The sequence below is a fragment of the Triticum urartu genome, chromosome 7A (genome assembly GCF_056163025.1).
Source record: "Triticum urartu cultivar PI428250 chromosome 7A, HENAU_Tu73, whole genome shotgun sequence".
Taxonomy (NCBI): domain Eukaryota; kingdom Viridiplantae; phylum Streptophyta; class Magnoliopsida; order Poales; family Poaceae; genus Triticum; species Triticum urartu.
The window spans coordinates 171,283,775-171,302,639 of record NC_141879.1 but is presented as its reverse complement, the minus strand read 5'-3'; the positions used below and the strand labels follow the sequence as shown (position 1 = coordinate 171,302,639).

Sequence of the window (18,865 nt, the reverse complement as noted above, 5' to 3'; positions counted from 1 at the left end):
CGAAGACGAGCTCAGCTGAGAGGGGCTAAGGCCCGAACTGCAAGATATATGCGGTGGTTATTTTCTCAGAAAAAGATAGCATACCTTTACTATTAAAGTATTTTGGATCACTTACGACTCGTTGGAGGGCTGATCCCCCCGCGGACTTTGTGCGGCAAAAGCACCCCCCGAGGCAGGACCCTCTGTGGGAGACTTCTTCTCCCGTTTGGAGGCTTCGGCTTCCGGATCCTCGGAAGCAGTCCTTTTCCTCCCCCGGTTATCCTCCTTCATGGAGACACTCATTCCCTCGGTTGGAACTGGCAGCGATGGGGGCCCGCGTCCGCCCGTATTATCCTCCCCCCCCCCCCCGTATCTTCCTTCGAGGGCTCCGGGCAAGGTGCGACCTCGAGCATCTTTTCCAATACCGGATTTTCCAAACCCTCAGGGAGGGGGGCCAAACATCGAATCATCTTCGCCTTTGTTAGCCAGTCCTGGTCAAAAAGCGAACTCTCAGAAATAACTTCATGATGAATAAAAGACAGTGTGTTCGGCTAGAGGATTTCTTACTTGTTCGGTGGCGCGGTTACTGCTCAGGCCCATGTCCTCGGTAATATCCAGACACTCTACTTGAGGTCCGAAGAATGACTTGTACATCTCCTCGTGCGTCAGGCCGAGAAAACTTTGAATGGCACGCGGTCCCTCTGGGTTGAACTCCCACAAGCGAAGGGGCCGGCGTTTGCAAGGCTGGACTTAACGAACCAGCATAACTTGTATTACCACAACCAAATTAAAGTCTCCCTCGAAGAGATCTCGAATGCGGCTTTGCAGTATAGGCACGTCCTTGGCTGGACCCCAGCTCAGACCTATGCTAATCCATGACATCAGTTGTGGTGGGGGGCCCGAGCGGAAAGCGGGGGCAGCCGCCCACTTGGCACTTCTGGGAGCCGTGACGTAAAACCACTCCCGTTGCCATAATTCGGACACCTCTGGAAAGGAACCTTTCGGCCATGGAGCTCCTGCCATCTTGCCTATTGATGCACCTCCGCATGCTGCATGTTGCCCCTCGATCATCTTCGGCTTCACTTCAAAGGTCTTGAGCCACAGGCCGAAGTGAGGGGTAATGCGGAGGAAGGCCTCACACACGACAATAAATGTCGAGATGTGGAGAAAGGAGTCTGGAGCTAGATCGTGGAAATCTAGCCCGTAATAGAACATCAAACCCCTGACGAAGGGATCCAGAGTGTGGCCTAGGCCTCGGAGGAAGTGGGAGACGAACACGACGTTCTCGTTGGGTTTGGGAGTAGGGACGACCTGCCCTCGAGCAGGCAGCCGATGCGAAACCTCGGCGGTCAGGTATCTGGCCTCCCTCAACTTCTTAATGTCCTCTTCCGTAACGGAGGAGGGCATCCATCGGCCTTGAAGGCTGGATCCGGACATGATTGAAGATCCGGAGCACCTAACCTGGGCTTTGGGTGTTAGAACTCGAGGCGGGGGAAGGGTTCGATTGAGCACGAGAGGGAAAAAGCGAAAACCTTGTCCCTTTATAAAGAGGGTGAATATCAAGCGTCCTCTCCGTAGCCGTTTAGGACTTGCCTATAATCTACGAGTCCTAGACACGGTTGGGTTACCCACGGCCGCATTAATGAGAATCCCGTAATTGGGGGAACACGATCTCTGCTTTGACAAGACGTGTCAAGAAACCGCCTCGCGTTATATGTGGAGCTGGTTGAAGAAAAACGGTTCGAATAATCGCCGGGCCATGACATAACGTCATGCTGCCAAAACAAGTCAGCAAATTGGATTTGCGAAAATATTATTCTCTCTACAGCGGTATGTGGAACTTATTTTGTAGGGTCGGACACTATCCTCGTATTCAAATTCTCCTGTGATGTATTCGGAGAAGGAACCCGCATTGCAATGCCGAAGACAATACTGTGCGCCGGACTCATCGTCATTGAAGTCTGGTTCAGGGGCTACTGAGGGAGTCCTGGATTAGGGGGTCTCCGGACAGCCGGACTATCTCCATTGGCCGGACTGTTAGACTATGAAGATACAAGATTGAAGACTTCGTCTCGTGTCCGGATGGGACTCTACTTGGCGTGAAAGACAAGCTAGGCAATACGGATATTGATATCTCCTCCTTTGTAACCGACCTTGTGTAACCCTAACCCTCTCCGGTGTCTATATAAACCGAAGGGTTTTAGTCCGTAGGACAACAACCACAACATACAATCATACCATAGGCTAGCTTCTAGGGTTTAGCCTCTCCGATCTCGTGGTAGATCTACTCTTGTACTACCCATATCATCAATATTAATCAAGCAGGACGTAGGGTTTTACCTCCATCAAGAGGGCCCGAACCTGGGTAAAACATTGTGTCCCCTGCCTCCTGTTATCATCCGGCCTAGACGCACAGTTCGGGACCTCCTACCCGAGATCCGCCGGTTTTGACACCGACAGTCGGCCTGCCAACTTTTGACCAAGTCAAGTGGACCTTAAGTAGTCCTTTGACCGGGTCAGCCTTTTTAACTAAATAAATTGTTGTTAGGCCATGAGACGTTGATACGTCTCCAAGGTATCTAATTTTTCAAACACTTTTGCTCTTGTTTTAGACTCTAATTTGCATGATTTGAATGAAACTAATCTGGACTGACGCTGTTTTTAGAAAACTATCTTAATGCTGTTTTTGTGCAGAAATAAAATTTTTCAAAATTGGATGAAAATTTACTAAGAATTATTTTGAAATTAATAAAAAAACTATTGGCGAAAAGATCTACTAGAAGGGGGCCACCACAAAACCACAAGCTCAGGTGGCGCCCCCCTACGGTGCGCCACGTGAGCTTGTGGGCCCCTTGGTGCTCCGTTTACCCTACCTCCAAGTCCATAAACATCGTCTTCCCGAGCTCCGTTTGCCACCATCTCCATTCAACGCCGCCACCCCTGGCTTCCAGAGCCCCCACGCCAAGCGCGAGGCAACAAATCCTCGCCGCCACCTTCACCGGTAGATGCGTAATAGCTAACGGCCTCCTCGGGCGGCGGTAGAGAGGGAGGAAGGAAGGGGAGAAATGGTGGTGGCGGCTAGGGTTGGGTCGCTCCCATGTCGCATGAGAGGGGCGACACGAGAGCTAGGGGGAGTGGTGTTCTTGTGCCACTTTATTCAAACTTTTTTATTTGACTGAAATTCAATTCAATGTTTATATAAAAAAAATCTATAAGCGAATTTCAGTTGACCATTCTTACAGAAAGAGGTGAGATGAACAAGTCCATTTCACTCCATCCCTCAAATCAGACACAAAAATTTGTAGCCATTTCGTTTCGCCGAATTTTTGCATACCAAACACGAGCACGGAATCGACCCATTCTAATGAAATGAAACCATGACATTTCATTATGCTTGGTTCCCAAACCAAATACTTCCTCTGTCTCAAAATATAAGAACGTTTTTAACACTACACTAGTATTAAAAATGTTTTTATATTATGGAACGGAGGGAGTACATCCTAATCGAATCACCAAGTGCACAGAAATTTAAACTCTCAAATTTTGAAGAGTTAAATTTAGGAGACGGCACACGGAGTTACTCGCTCTATCATGTCGCAGTTCACTGGCGAGACCGGGTAAAATTCGAAACCTGACCCGGCGTAATCCACAACCTTACCCTCTCCTGCCCCGGAAAGAAAAGCTCTCTCCCCTCCCAAAACCCCGTCCACATCTCCGGCGGACACCATCCGCATCCAATGGAGTCCTCCCTCCTCCTCTCCTCCGCCCGCCCCCTCAAGCCCTCCCTCGTCGCGCCCTCCTCCTCCTCCTTCGCCCGTCGACGCTGCGCCTCCTTCGGCCCGAAGCTTCTGTTTCGACGCCTCCCCTCCCTGCCGCCGCGCGCCCGCCGGTGGAGCGTGGCGCCGCGCGCTGCGTCCGAGGCGTTCGACGGAATTCAGAGCCAGGACAAGCCTCCCGGGGTCGGACGCGGGGGCGCGCGCCGGAGAGCCTACCGCGAGGAGCAAGGGGAGCCCGTCGCCCGCCCCTTGGGTGCTGGAGCGGGGGGCATCACTCGCTACATCGTCCCGGCAGGGGCGTTGCTCGCGCTGAGCTTTGGTATAGCCTGACTGTTTCCTCTCTATGCTTTCTCTTCCAATTTCCAACTTATCATAGTTGAACAGTCATCTTATCATCACGAGTAGATGCCCTCCTCCCTGCTCCCTACTGAGCACATCTCCCACGAAATACTCTGACTCTTGATGCTTAGTGTTCCTTAGAATATGTGCACAGTGTTGACCACTGACCAGCTGATAGCGTGATTTCCTAGTTACAATTTTCCCCCGAAAAGGAGTGAATGCCCCTGACGGCCTGACCTATGCAGCGATTGATGTGGCAACCATCTTTATTGCAAAGTCTTTGATGCTTATACAAGCAAAAAAAGAAAGACAGACAGATTCAGAAAGACCACAGCCGTGAATGATTGCATGATACTATCTCCGTCCGGGTTTACTAGTCCTTGTATTTTGGGTCATATTTTGACCATAAATTTAACTAGTGAAATATAAGTTGTCTGTAGTGAAAATAATATCATTGGAAACTACGTTCAAATACGTATCCAACAATATAATTTTTAGTGACATGCATTAACACTTTTCTAGTCAAATATGTGGTCAAACTTTGACCCAAAATACGATGGTGACTAATAAACCCGGACGGAGGTAGTACAACTGATGCATCAGTAATGCTATTGCTGGACCAGGACATTGCTCCCCTATTGTGGTCAAAATTTATTGGGTTTAGGGAAACTGCTGGAGCGTGTTTTTGTTGTCAATTTCCCCTATACGTGATATTTCTTTTGGAATAGGGGAGCTGCTGGAGATGCTCTTTGAGACTAGAGAATCCCACGCCTCCACACGGTGTAGTAAGCACCACATTCGGTTCCTATGTGTGGCCACATGAATAACCTGCAGGAAGTTTTTTTTTGTTACAAATAATATCATCACGACAATGCCACATAGCCCAACATAAGGCACACACGCCACCTGAGCCTTTAGTTGTCTATTTACCCCAGGCAGCCAATTTCCAAACATATTCAAGATACTAGCTGGCGGAAATAGGTTGAAGGCCAGAAAAATAATCTGCCATGTGAGACGAGCGGAGGGGCAAAAGAGAGAAGATCTTGAATGGTTTCGTCCTGATCGCTGCGGCAGCACTTTTTGTTGCCATTCCAATTGTGCCTGGCCCGATTGTCTTTTATTCAAACTTCGAACTAGCCTTTTATTCAAACTTCGAACTAGCCCTCCACATTGGTACCAAATGAAAGTCTTAATCTTAATGGGACCTTACTACAGATGTATGCTGTACAGGATGCAAAGTTCATAATCTGCTCACATGTTGTTGTTCATCTTGTTTTGAGAGTTGGTATCTGGAACGGCTACTAATTCTCTGTTTCAGAGGACAGTCATTTGGAAGGTGGTTGAGAATTTCCTCCCCCTAAAGAGAAAGGATCAGAATTCTGGAGAACCTACGTCTTCTGGGGTCACGTGGTCCTTTGCTGCCGGCTCCAATTTGTCAACATCTACAAGCATTAAAGCCCAAAAGGAGTCGAAGAAAAATCTAAACAAGTTTTATAAGGAACTTCGGACACTGAAAACCGTTAACATGGCAGGTATTTCGAAGAACTGAAGTTAAAATATTTTGCTAGCAAATGCGAGCTAAAGCTCTTGTAAGACAACTAGTGTGCTATATTGCCTTTCTCTTTAATAGCCCAGTTGTTTGGCAGGCCGTCAATTCGGGGATGAGGGACTATTCTTCCTAGCAGAAAGCTTAGCCTATAACAAGGTTAGATATCTAATGTAGTGATTGAATCTTAGCCTATAACAAGGTTAGATATGTAATGTAGCAGACATGGCACTTTCAGATTTCCTAATATCTTTGTGAACATTTGTTGTTTTCTTTGTTCCCAGAGTGCTGAAGAGGTGGACTTTTCGGGTAATGCGATAACAGCTGCGGGAATAGAAGCTTTCGATGGCATTCTCCAGATAAACACAGCTTTGAAGACTCTCAATTTATCTGGAAATATCATTGGAGATGAAGGAGCCAAGGTCTTCTCAACCTTATCAATTTATCATCCCTGCCTTCCATTTTGTTCTGTAGTTTGTCTGTTGTATACCATGCAAATCATATACTCCCTCCATTCCTAAATATAAGTCTTTTTAGAGATTACAATAAGGACTATATACTGATGTATATAGACATATTTTAGAGTGTAGATTCACTCGTTTTACTCCGTATGTAGTCCGCGTTGAAATCTCTAAAAAGACTTATATTTAGGAATGGAGGGAGTATTATGTTCTGATTTTGTGCTCTGAAATTGTAGAGTAAATGGCTTTGCAATTACTTACTATGACTTGTTTTTCCTTTCTGGCCAGTGTTGCATGATAATTCTGTCATCTGATTTGCATTATGATTGTTCGCATCCATCCCTATTAGGAGGTTTTCACCTCATGTTAGTTTCAAATATTTATGTCTAATTTCATTAGCAGCAAACCTGACCTTGGCATGCAATTTTTTAAGAAATGCAGAACAGTAATTGAGTATATTTGCATAAATTCCCACTGAATGTAACACTCATGAATGCTTACAGTGTCTTTCAGATATATTGGTTGAAAACGTAGGTATTCAGAAGCTCTTCCTGAACAGTACAAATATCGGAGATGAGGTTTCCTCTCTCTCTCTCTCTCTCTCTCTCTCTCTCTCTCTCTCTCTGTGTGTGTGTGTGTGTGTGTGTGTGTGTGTGTGTACCTCTTGTGACATAACATGCAATTTCTTTTTTCAGGGGGCAAAAGCAATTTCAGATCTGCTGAAAAAGAACAAAACAATACGTATTGTACAGCTTAGCAACAATACAATAGAATACAGTGTATGTATAAATATCTATTGAAGCAAATACATTCACTTGAATCACACAAGGAGAAAGGGCTTACTATATGATTGCATGCTTGAAGAATTATGATAGCATCCTTGTTTTTTTGTCTCGGAACAGGGTTTTGCAAGTATTGCAGATGCACTTCTTGAGAATAATACGCTACGGAGTTTGTATCTCAAGTTAGTCGCTCACAAACCTAGTGCCTTTACCCGTGATGCTACAATGAATATGCATATCAAGCTGTGGACAGTTGACATTGTGTTTGAATCGATCTTACTAACTAATTGTACACTCTATTCGATGTATTCTAGTGGCAACTATGGTGGTCCTCTCGGTGCATCCAGCCTAGCAAAAGGAGTTGTAGGGAACAAATCTCTCAGGGTACTACTCGATATATCCGATTACGTACTTCCACATTGTTTGCTTATCGGTTGTTTTTTAAGTTACAATGTTCCATGGAAACCAGATACCATGCATTCTGCCTATTAAGTCCGGACATATATTTATTTTGCTCACTAAAGGGCAAAGTACATTTTTAGATGGGTCCAGATATGGCGTGGAGCAATTTGGTCACCTACATGTTTACTTCCTTTTTCAATGTATCTGTTTTCGTTTTTCTCAGGTTTAAACACTGTTGGTTGGATTTATCCAAAAAACAACTAACTTGGAAAAGAGACATAATATAAAATGAAAGGATGCATGTGATCATGGTTATACCCATGTTTTATTTTCAAAAGATATGCATGTAAAACCAGGTTAGATAACATACAATAGCAGTAATTTGATTCAGCAATCTGGAAACTTGTTGTGTATCTGGCACTATGTTAATTTGTTTTGGAATTTGAAGTCATGCTGGTACTTTTTATGAGGTGATAACCACAGAACTCTTTTCCTACCATATATGACCAAAGATCTTTAGGACGTTAGGTTGAATTGTGAAGTATGTTTTTGTTCCTGTGAGTTCTTATTGTTTGTCCATTTTCTCTCATGTTGATTAACCTTAAATTTGTTAGGAACTTCATTTACATGGTAACGGATTTGGGAACGAGGGATTACGGGTGTTGATGTCTGCATTATCTGCTCACAAAGGTGTCTCTTTTGGCTATCCACATTAACTAGCTTGTATTTGGTTGATTGGTTGCAAAAGTTCATAATTCATTGCTTGTTTGGCTGAGTTACAGGGAAGATAACAGTCTTGGATATTGGTAACAACAACATTACATCAGAAGGTTCTCTCTATGTAGCTGAGTTCATCAAAGTGACAAAGTCTCTACGGTGGCTCAGCCTGTACATGGATGATGTTGGTGATGAGGTAGTATTGTTGTTACTGTTTACCCTTGTTTGTTAAAAGTATTGTGGTGTGTACATATAATAGGACTGCTTTAGAACTTTTGGCTGTCAGTTTCATTTTTTCTGGAACATGTGGAGCTATACCTTTTTGATGTAACTGTGATCCTTTTCAGAAACTTAAAGGGTGTGGCTAGATCTCAGTCGACCTAACATATTCCTATGGTTGTTCTTCCTCTCCTTTTGAACTGAAAAAACTGAGTCGAGTTAGCTGGCATATAGTGAATCTACTACCCTGTTGTGTACTGAGAGGCTTGCTTAGGAGAGATTGATGAATTTAGGAAGGAAAAGTTGATTTCTCATTGTTTGCCTAGAAATATATAAGACCTAGCTTTATATCCACGGTTGGGTACAGATTGTAAATAGCAAACTCAATCTCTAACTGATAACTATCTAATCTATCCGTATACTTGTTGATAGCCTTTCTGTAACTAATTGATAGGCACATGAGTTGTCTCTCCAAGCAGGTGTGCCCGCTGTAGGCCCAAGGCCCACATTCTCCACCCATGACATGCCCATTTTTTCCTTCTGGGTATTGTCAACTAGAAAATGTACTGTACCATGAAATCTCAAGACGTACACCCCTTTAGTCATTTGGCAGCACACTGGGCTTGGAAAAATGTGGCCCAGCCCATCGCCTCACATGGCCTGTCTCCTGTAGCAAGTAATAAAGGCACCATGACTTCACTGTGGATGTACATCTGCGTGATATCACCTAGGCTGAACTGATGTGAAATTGTGAACATCATTATTGGTACTTTATTTGACATGGACTTTGGAGATGTAATTGCTTGGAACTCTGGACTTGTTTATGTTTGAACCTGTGCTTTATGTATGTTACTTTCTTTCACATGATTGTTCTAGTGCTGGAAGCTAGCAAAGTCATTGTTCTGTAGTCTTGTTGCTTATTCATTGTTTATTAGCTAATACTCTAACTCTCACTGCATTGAATAGATAATGACAAATACATGATACCTCACATGAGTTCCATATATAGCATTACATGTGCAATTCAACTGGCTTTTAATGTAGGTTAACATGATTTGTTTTTTTTTTTCAGGGAGCTGAAAAGGTGGCAGATGCTCTGAAACAGAACAAAACAATTTCTACAATGGACTTTGTGAGTATTATTTGTATTTTTTTTACCATTGACGCAAAGAATGTCAAATACTTAATTTTACATTATTACCACACATTCCTAAAAAAAGTCATATTACCACACATTCCTAAAAAAAGTCATATTACCACATAATCTCAGAATAAGGTTGCATGTTGCTCTGTGTTGTACTTCAGAAACTATTAGTTCCCATGAAATTTTTGTCATTAGCACAAGAGCTCTGAATTCCTTTATTTTTCAGGGTGGTAATAACATTCACTCTAGAGGGGTAACTGCAATAGCTGAAACTTTGAAGGAGAATGAAGTGCTAACAACAGTAAGTAAACATATCATCCAAACCATTTTATTGCATGAAATAAGGCACTTCCACTGATTCAGAATGTTACCTGTAGCTGGAGTTGAGTTATAACCCAATTGGACCAGAGGGGGTAAAGGCTTTGTGCGATGTTCTCAAGTTCAACGGCAAACTCCAAACCCTTAAGCTTGGTTGGTGCCAGGTAATTCAGAACTTAATCGAAGCGTGGCTGCAGATTTAAGTATTCTTTAATCTTGCCTCTTCAGCCGAGTTATGTATCCTGCAGATAGGTGTGTCAGGTGCAGAGTTCATTGCTGATTGTTTGAAGTATAACACAACATTGTCGACATTGGATTTGCGGGCAAATGGACTTGGAGATGATGTATGTGTAATCGTTGGTACATGTTCGTTAAACTTGCACGTGCTATATGATCCATCCTTTTTGACTCTTTTCCTATTCCTGAAGGGTGCTATCTGCTTGGCGCGAAGTTTGAAGATAATCAATGAATCCTTGAAATCACTTGACCTTGGATTTAATGAGATTAGAGTAAGAAATACAGTTTTCAGTGTGTCAGCTATTGGCATATCTTCACTATGCTCAACATCCTTTATACGTGTGACAGGATGATGGAGCATTTGCATTGGCACAAGCACTCAAGGCCAATGAGGATCTTGCAGTCACATCATTAATGCTCGCTAACAACTTCTTTGGGAAATTTGGACAGGTTAGTTTCCTTACCAGTTTCTCTGTTTATGGTGGCACATTTAAAGTTAGGTTGGCGATTTATTTGAGTCAATACAGGTTGCTCTGACCGAGGCACGGGATCATGTATACGAGATGAGTGGAAAGGAAATAGACATTTATTATTAGTACAATTGGTTTCTCATTGCACTGTAGCTGCTATCCGATGGTTCAGCTTGTCGGTGGATGGCCTGCTTTCTGCATAGTTGACTGTGTAATTGAGGCTTTTGGGCATTACTCAAGTAGATCAAAGGAAATGGGGGAAGAGCATGGTTTATGCTTTGCTATGCAAATTTTGGTAAACTACTTGACTGTAGTTTAATCATTCAGCTGTATATATGCAAATTTTCAGAGGCACTTGCCATTCTTATTGGTTGTAATGGACCATATCCTTCATTTCAGGTATGGATTTGGCTAATTAGTGATGACTTTTGCCAGCTTTTTTTCTTTAGTCTGGTTGTCATTTGTCATACATATATAACTTATTTATTTTTGAATCATACGATCACTTACATACTAAGTAGAGTCATCGTCAAGCCTGATGATTTTGTCATGGGGTCATCTGGGAAAAACGTTTCTGCTCGTGTAAGTGTATACACCCATTCTCTAGACCATTCTGTGTTGCATTTACATTCAACCCCACAATTTCCACCGCATGACCATGCAAAGTTTCATGTGGTACATTTCGATTTTACATTATCATCCATGCTGAATGGGATTCACTGAGCTCATCTACTGTTATGTTGTGATGGAAACTATAATAACCTGGTACTTTGTGTTGGGCATTCCCTGGATTTATGCATTTTTTTCTGTTCGCGGTGGGTAGATAAAGGGTGAGGCAATATCACTTCTTGGACACTTCACTTGCAGTGACCCCAAATTTTTATTACTGTTTTGGTTTTATAGGAGATATGGAGTAAAATGTCATTTTTGCCCTTGGAACCGAACTAGGATCACTGTTGGTCGTGGATGTAAAACTATTTTTGTTTTAGAACAGTGAGGACAGGATATCGTTTTTGTCCATGGCGAAAAGTAAGCACATAGGTCATTGCCCGTGAGAGTATCTGTTACTTCCACATGTGTTGTTTCCATGCTACCTGAGAACGGATGCGTAATCTAAAAGTTCTTGATTTTTTTGACAACCTTGATACGTGATGCACCTGCCATGGCACACAATTCAAGACCGGCTTTTATTCACAGCTCGGTGAAAAACGAATAGGCAAATCCAACTGTGGATAGTACACAATTTTAATAGTATATGTTCTGTACTATTAACATTCTGATTTGTCATTTTTCTTGTTTCTTGATCGATCAAGTTTTAAAACGAAATGTTTGGACAATGGTAGGCTTTTTTTTTTGTGAGAGATGGGCACTGATAGATGCATCCTGTATCTATTTTGTCAAACGTATTCAGATTTTTCTTGTAAATTTACTGGTTGTAGTTTTACATGTAAGTGGATGGAAGCATCGTCAGAACAGGAGGGATCACTGCGAGCAAGACGAACTCTAACGACTTCTACGGATACCATCCAGGGTGGATCGTGCGTTTTTTAGGGAAGTGCGTTTTTTCTAGAAGAGGTGGGTCTTACGTAGAAGTGTTGAAATCAATTGGGCTAGGCCCATTAACAACTCGAATGAAGGCTAGTCCACCACCCATGGTGTTTCTCAGAGTAATTTTTTTTGTGAAAGAAAAGTAAATCATAAATCAGTCGATAAAATATAAGAATTAAAAGAGACGATCCCACATGTTATGATGCCAATATTATTCGATTCTAGCGAATCAACCTGTGGTTGAGTTGGTTAGGTGGACAGTGGTATCCCCAACCCACCAGGGTTCAAATCCTGGTGCTCGCATTATTCTTGGATTTATTTCAGGATTTTCGGCGATGCGCTTTCAGTAGGAGGAGACGTTCCCGTCGACGACGAGGCGCCTACGGTGACTTCGTAAATCTCAAGATGATATGCCGGTTCAGTCTCTGATGCTCAAAAAATATTACTCGATTCTAACATATTGGCTGAGGGCCTCCTTTAATCATGCATAACCATCTTAACTAGAAATCGATCTTATCCAACGAAGCTAGTACCAGGCTATGTAGTGTAGCTGCACTCAACCGGCACCTTGCCATTCTGGAACCGATCCTTGTCGGCGCAGTAGTCGTAGTTCATGTACGTCCTCCGGACGTGCTCGTAGGCCGCCTGCTCCCGGACGGACAGCCGCCTGTGCCTGCGGGCGTTCCACCACAGGTCCGTCGAGTCGCACGGCGTCGAGCTGGTGTTAGCGCAGGCGTCGACGTCGAAGCCCCGGAACCCCGCGGTGAAGGGCGCGCGGCCCCAGTCGATCTTGATCCTGCCGCCGTCCGTCGCCCAGTCGGAGCCGTCCCACAGGCTCGCCCGCACGCCCATCTGCTTCGCCGGGAACTCGTACTCCGGCACCTGCCCCGTCAGGTTCCTCAGCACCCGTATCGGCACATCGTCCACCAATATCCTGCGAATATATTGCACGTGATCTCTTCAGATTTCAATGCAAGTTGAGAAAATGCATGTACTTATTTTCTTGGAAATGGAGGCGCACGTACACGAGCTGGTAAGGGTTCCAGAGTATCTTGTACTCGTGGAAGTCGGCTGCCGGGTCGAACCACAGGTTGAGCCTCTGCTCCCTGTCGCCGTCGCCGTTGACGAAGACGTTGGTCTGGAGGGTGATGTTCTCGCCGTCCACGTTGCCCAGGAACTCGAAGTCCACCTCGTCGCGGTCACTGCCATCATAAGGTGCTTCCGACGCCAGCTGCATGCATCCATGCAACTTAAAATCATAGCTGTAGCTCTGCCGCCATGAGCAGCAAGCACGGATATATCAGCGACTCACATAGAAGGCTGTGACGACTGCGGCCGTGTACCCTCCGGGCACCTTGATCCTCATGCGGAAGAACCCCGACCCGTACGTCGACCTGGAGCGGAACCCTGCGCCGGAGGTTCTGTCCATGGTGAGACGGGTCTCCGTGCCCTGGTCGACGAGGTGGTAGCCGTCTGCGCCCCACGAGGGCACGTAGTTGTTGTCGAACACCGTCGCCATGGCCAAGGACGGGAGGAGGACGATCAGGAGGAGGTGCCATGGCTGCCGCACGCTGGAAGCCATTGCTAGCTAGCTTAGCCACGAGATGTGTGTGCGCTTGCTCTTGCTTTATACTTGGCCATGTAATATGGAGGTGTGGACTGCGTGTCTAGTGTGTGCACGTTAGATCGATTCGGCAGATCCGTCGGCGGGGCTTCTCGAACACGCACTTACGCATCCATGCACGCGTTGGCCGTTGCCATATATGGTGTCGTCGTCATCGTGGTGATGTCTTGTTTCCAGTTTGGGTCTTTGCTTCATGATCACATTCACAAACACTAGACAGGCTCATGGTTCTTAGTAGCACTGCTGCACGCGTGTGTTGGTTTGCTGATTCAGACGCGTATATTCTCGGTCTTTGATTAGGGCATTTCCTTAGTCACGTGGCTTAGGGCTTAGACGCTTAGTTGTCTTGTAAATGTTGTTAACATAGTGTAGAGAGAACATAAAAACACTCCCAACGATCCATAGTCATGAGCAGTAGTACTATGTACTTTATTCGTTAGTACTTCAACTGTCTGAAAATAAGTGTCTCAACTTTGTAGTACTTAAGACATTTATTTTGGGACACACATGAAACACTTATTTTGAGACAGAGGCATTACTAATCAGTCCGCTTACATATTTTTTCTCACCCCCCCCCCCCCCCCCCCCCCCCCGCCCTCGTTACTTTAGGTGATCGAGCGATTCTGTCCTAGTTTCGGTTTATGACCTTTTTTGAACTGATCATATCTTTCCATACATAAATCATCAAAGTTTGTAGGTAAGACGACCAAGAATATGTGTAGTGTCGTCACCTGCTATTTTAGCTGTGCTGCATGAAAGAGATTTCATTGTCCTGTGCCTCTTTTTGTAACTCATAATCGTGAACATTGGTCTTGTCCTGCAAGGTTCGGTGCTCAATTGGCTTGCGTCTTTCATTACTGGAAACAATGGACAAATAATTGTAGCCAATTCAGAGACGTGACAACAGCACAGACCGGCCTTAGAATTGCCTGGTCACCAGCGGCGGAGCCAGCGTGTAGGTTTTGGGTTCAGATGAACCCAACAGAGTTTTCACGCCATGTACATGTGTATACTGTTGGCACTTGCATGAACCCAATAGAAAATCACGGCTGAACCCATCAAGCTAGCATGCACCCGCCAGAAGCCTCTCAGCCCATAATAATAAATTCTTTATAACATCAGTAGTCCAACCAAAAGCCCACAGAATGATACAGATATTTCACAAAAAACAGAAGAAGCCCAAAGGTAAATGTAATGCCATATGATGAGATCCACGCAGTCCTCGACCACTCGATTCCATACTCTAGGTACGCACGCCGCACGCCTCTCGTTTCCCCCAATTTGTTTCCCAACCCGGTAACTCTTTCGATCTCGTCTCTCCATTGCGGCGGCCAGCGGCAAGCGCCAAGCCGGCAACATCAGATCGGCCGTCGGCAGCGGCTGGAAATTGAAGTTCAAATTGAAGGCGACGAGGTCGGATCATCACCCTTGTACATGTGTTGGAGCCTAGTACACTGGATGATGGTATTACTCTTTGCCCTAAAAGTTTTAGTTTCTTTTCCCTGAACTTCAATTGGTGTAGCTTAGAGCGATGTTTTCCAGTAATAAATTGATCATCAGATTCAGATAATGCTCCAGGCATTTTAAGGCCACTCAATGTAAGCAAAGTACATCAAATCTCACTGTTGCAAATAACCTCCCAAGGCTTTCTATGCATAGAGAAATTAGTTTAGATGATCTGCCATACGATCTGCCTGATTGGATTTAGTGATTACAATGAGAGACAAGCTGTGAGGGATGCACTTGCAACTAAAGGTTGGAGCAATTGGAACAAAAAAGGCGACAAAATACCCATGTGGGTAAAGGTAATGTTAATAGCTTTCATAATATAACGGTAAAAAATGTGATGCTTTGATGAGCTGCACTTGAAGCGATGAAGTTATTTTGGTGCTGCTCTGTTTATAATATGTCAACAAGGGATTTTATAATTTCACACAATCGGTATGTCTTGCACTCTCCACTTTTATGTGTAACCACCATATGTGATAATGGATATCATATTTCTACTCGCCACATGTCTTTTAAGTGACGTGCCCCTATTGTAAGTTAGTATGAAATTGAATGTTACACTTAATTAACCCATATTAAATCCTTACAATGAGGTACTGAGTGAACCCATCAGCCAAATTTTCTAGCTCCGCCCCTGCTGGTCACCAGATTCGCTTCCCACTTATGCAGGCACAGTCAAGGCCACGCCAAGTTTATGATGTCACCAACTAAACATGAGCAGCGGGTTGCTGGATGGTGCCTGGTTGCTTTGCTCTACAAGAGTTGTGCTTGTTGAAGAATTTGTTACCGTCAGCACTCGATATATGTATGTGGGACTGCATCGTAATGGCAAATGTGTGCACAGATATAATTTTTTTAACCCTGAAACCGTAGAACAGTAGTTCTATGGTAATTTTTCATTAAAAATAAGTGTAATTATGTACATGCAAAGAAAAGAAAAAAGAAGATACATGTCAACTACCCAACTCCTGACATGATGAAATACTATCTGTTGGGGTCTATGTGAGTAGGGAACTTATCCATTGCTCTAGACAAGCAATGTTCTTCTCTTTAGTTCTGTGCTTGACTAGAGAGAGATCTTGGTATAGACCCTGCTTCTAGGCATCTAGGCTTGGGTGGGGGGGGGGGGGGGGGGAGGGGGGGTGGATATTGTTGAAGATTTTCTCATTTCTTTGCATCCATATGTTCTAGCATCCCATAATAACAATGTCCATGCAATCTAGGGTGGGAAACAATGTCCATGCACAGAGATAAATTAATAAGCATAACTGTCATATGTGATGCAAGGAAAGCAAAATTTCAAACAATACCAATATTTTTTTGCAGGTAACACACACAATATCTTCTTGTTCTGGCAAGGCCATGATTAACTGTAAAGCACAAAGTTGTAACCGAACCACCAACATATCTTATATTGCGAACCAACCTGTGGTTAGATGGTTAGGAGGACAGTGGTATACCCAGCCCACCAGGGATCAAGTCTCGGTGCTCGCATTTATCCTGAATTTATTTCAGAATTTCCGGCGATGTGCCTTCAGTAGAAGGAGACGTTTTCGTCTACTACGAGGCGTCAACGGTGATTTCGTAAAATCTCAAGATAATATGTCGGTTCAGTCTTTCATCAATCCTCATAGAGGTAGGATGTGCGTGTGTGCATTCATAAGGATGAGCGTATGCATGTATACATGAGCGCTTGTGTCTGTACCGTGTTAAAAAAATAGATCTTATATTTAGGAATAAAGGGAGTAATATTGGTGCTTGCAGTACAGTGTACAAGTAGCATGCAAAAATAATACTAGTGTTGAAGTATCCAAAGATAATGCTGCATACACAAGATGCACGGTAAAAACCCCTCAATTCGAAGAAAGAACCATAAGATGCACAACAAAGCATGTAGTGTGTTTGGATTATCGTTGAACAGAAAATAGGTTGTCTCTTCTGCCCTTGAAACCAGGCTGAGCCCAACTATCCTTTTTTAAGCTCAACTGTCAATACACAAATTGTCTCAAAAAATCTGCCAATACCCTGGGATAGTAGATATGAGCAAGGACAGCATGGATCACCCTAAAGTCGGTGTTTCCTACTCGACGCTCTCTCCAAATCCCATTCGGCGCCTTCAGCGTCATTTATAGATCTTTTCACACCCCCCCCCCCTTCCACCTTGGGCTCGACCCATTTATCTTTTTTTCCTCATCCGCTACATATCGTGCACTTCCTGGTCGACCGGTCCACTTTTTTTCACCGGTTCTAAGAACTTTCTAGAATCTTTAACTGTCTTTTTCAAGTGGTTTTCCCACGGGTTTTTTCCAGGATGATTTTTTATACGGTTTTTATTTCTATCAATTCATGATTTTTTTTCCAAAATTTGGAAACTTATTTTATAAATTTGTGTTTTCTTTCAAATCCCCTATTTTTTTTCCAAATTCCGTGAATGTTTTTCAAATCTTTGTGATTTTTTTTAAAATTTGTGAACTTTTCCCATTTTTGTGAACATTTTTAACTTCCTAATTTTCCCCCAAATTTCGTGACCTCTTCCTGGTTTGTTGAACTTTTTTTCTTCAAAAAATGCCGATTTTGTTTTCAGTTTTGTGAACCTTTTTCTTTTCCTGAAAAGTAGACGACTAACTCTTCAGGATCAACAGTCAATGATTGATTGGTTAACTGGTCAATGATTGCTGGCGGCTGGCCCAGCAGTGACGATTTTAATCAAAACACAGTTGGCCGGTCATTAAGGCCCTGTTTGGTTCATAAGTTTTAGGACTTTTTCTAGTCCCAACTAAAAAGTCCCCTTTCCAAGTTACTGTTTTCCAGGCAAGTGGATGAAGTTTTCCCCTAGGCGATTCTAGGGTTCCACCTATCCTCCGGCGGCTACCACCGGAGTCCACGTAAATCCCCCACGGCGGCCGGATCTTTTCGGCTAGTTGGGAGCGCAACACTGCCAGGCGTGCGGATCTTGATCTGCATGGCTAGTTTACCGAAGGAGACGATCGAGAGGGAGGAGGTTAGGAAGGAGAAGGAGGTAGTAGCAGGTATGGAGAACACGGGTGATCTGGAGAAGGGGGAGTGCAGCAGGCTGAATCAGGCGAAGGAGGCGGATGCTAGGGAAGAGATGGGAGGTGAGGGAGATGGTTTGAGGGAAACCGATCTGGACGAAGAGGAGCTCGGTGATTCGTATGGACCGGAGGCCGATCTGGAAGATCAGTTTGCGGGGATGCATCTGCATGGGGAGGAAGAAGACGGTCTGGATCTGTCCGAGAAAGTGGACGAGCTGATCAAGGGAGTTCGTTGGCTAGGGCTCTTCCGTGTTCATACCACAAAGCCCTTCAACCATTCTGCGTTGTTGAGGCAGATGAGGAACACGTGGGCTTCGGTGCAAGGAGTAAATTTCAATGTGAAGGGGCCAAACCTATTTCTGGTTCAGTGCCATTGCCTAGGCGATTGGAAAAGGATCATGGAAGGCGGCCCATGGATCTTCCGCAACTCGGCTCCTGTTGTCATACAGGAGTACGATGGATTCACAGATGTTTCAGAGTACAAATTAAACAAGATTCCACTCTGGGCTAGGATCAAAGGGCTCCCGGATGGTCTGACAACGAAGAAGGCATTAGCTGAAAAGGTCGCGGCTAAAGTAGGAGAGCCACCGTTCACTGTTATTGTGAACGAAGGAAAAATCAACCCTTCAAGCACCTTACGAGTCAGAGTTTATGTGGATGTCAATAAACCTTTGGTTCGTTTTGTCCCGATTACACTGAAAGAGCATAAGAAATATCCGGTTTACTATGAAAGGCTGCCTG

General features: G+C 44.2%; 2 protein-coding genes across 4 annotated transcripts; one reads left to right on the top strand and one right to left on the bottom strand.

Moving 5' to 3' along the window:
• The first annotated feature begins 3,626 nt into the window (after positions 1–3,626).
• On the top strand, positions 3,627–10,838 carry EMB2004 (RNI-like superfamily protein). 3 transcript variants are annotated; one of them, XR_015610237.1, is made up of 17 exons: positions 3,627–4,074; positions 5,420–5,626; positions 5,741–5,799; positions 5,925–6,062; positions 6,605–6,679; positions 6,797–6,880; positions 7,004–7,065; positions 7,198–7,267; positions 7,900–7,975; positions 8,068–8,198; positions 9,294–9,353; positions 9,592–9,666; positions 9,743–9,847; positions 9,932–10,192; positions 10,269–10,370; positions 10,448–10,685; positions 10,790–10,838. XR_015610237.1 is itself a non-coding variant. In XM_048684624.2 (17 exons), the coding sequence occupies exons 1-17, from the start codon at positions 3,717–3,719 to the stop codon at positions 10,514–10,516; spliced, it is 1,848 nt and encodes a 615-aa protein (XP_048540581.2). In that variant the 5' UTR covers positions 3,628–3,716; the 3' UTR covers positions 10,517–10,838. The 3 variants fall into 3 exon arrangements, 2 of the variants coding, with proteins under 2 accessions (XP_087390543.1, XP_048540581.2); XM_048684624.2 differs by having other exon boundaries at positions 3,628–4,074; positions 9,932–10,027; positions 10,112–10,192; positions 10,448–10,838; XM_087534417.1 differs by having other exon boundaries at positions 10,448–10,838.
• A 152-nt stretch (positions 10,839–10,990) lies between these two features.
• On the bottom strand, positions 10,991–13,521 carry LOC125519848 (putative xyloglucan endotransglucosylase/hydrolase protein 1). Its single transcript, XM_048684626.2, has 3 exons — positions 13,251–13,521; positions 12,964–13,169; positions 10,991–12,872 (listed from the first exon to the last, which is right to left on the bottom strand). Exons 1-3 carry the CDS (start codon positions 13,518–13,520, stop codon positions 12,476–12,478), a joined length of 873 nt encoding a protein of 290 aa, XP_048540583.2. The 5' UTR covers position 13,521; the 3' UTR covers positions 10,991–12,475.
• Positions 13,522–18,865: the final 5,344 nt, after the last annotated feature.

Coding starts and splice junctions, on each gene's coding strand:
- EMB2004 (XM_087534417.1), top strand. CDS start 3,717: ATGGAGTCCTCCCTCCTCCTCTCCTCCGCCCGCCCCCTCAAGCCCTCC. Junction 5,627..5,740: donor GAAAACCGTTAACATGGCAG/GTATTTCGAAGA, acceptor GTTGTTTGGCAG/GCCGTCAATTCGGGGATGAG. Junction 8,199..9,293: donor TGGATGATGTTGGTGATGAG/GTAGTATTGTTG, acceptor TTTTTTTTTCAG/GGAGCTGAAAAGGTGGCAGA.
- LOC125519848 (XM_048684626.2), bottom strand. CDS start 13,520: ATGGCTTCCAGCGTGCGGCAGCCATGGCACCTCCTCCTGATCGTCCTC. Junction 13,170..13,250: donor CAGTCGTCACAGCCTTCTAT/GTGAGTCGCTGA, acceptor GGATGCATGCAG/CTGGCGTCGGAAGCACCTTA. Junction 12,873..12,963: donor TGGAACCCTTACCAGCTCGT/GTACGTGCGCCT, acceptor ATATATTCGCAG/GATATTGGTGGACGATGTGC.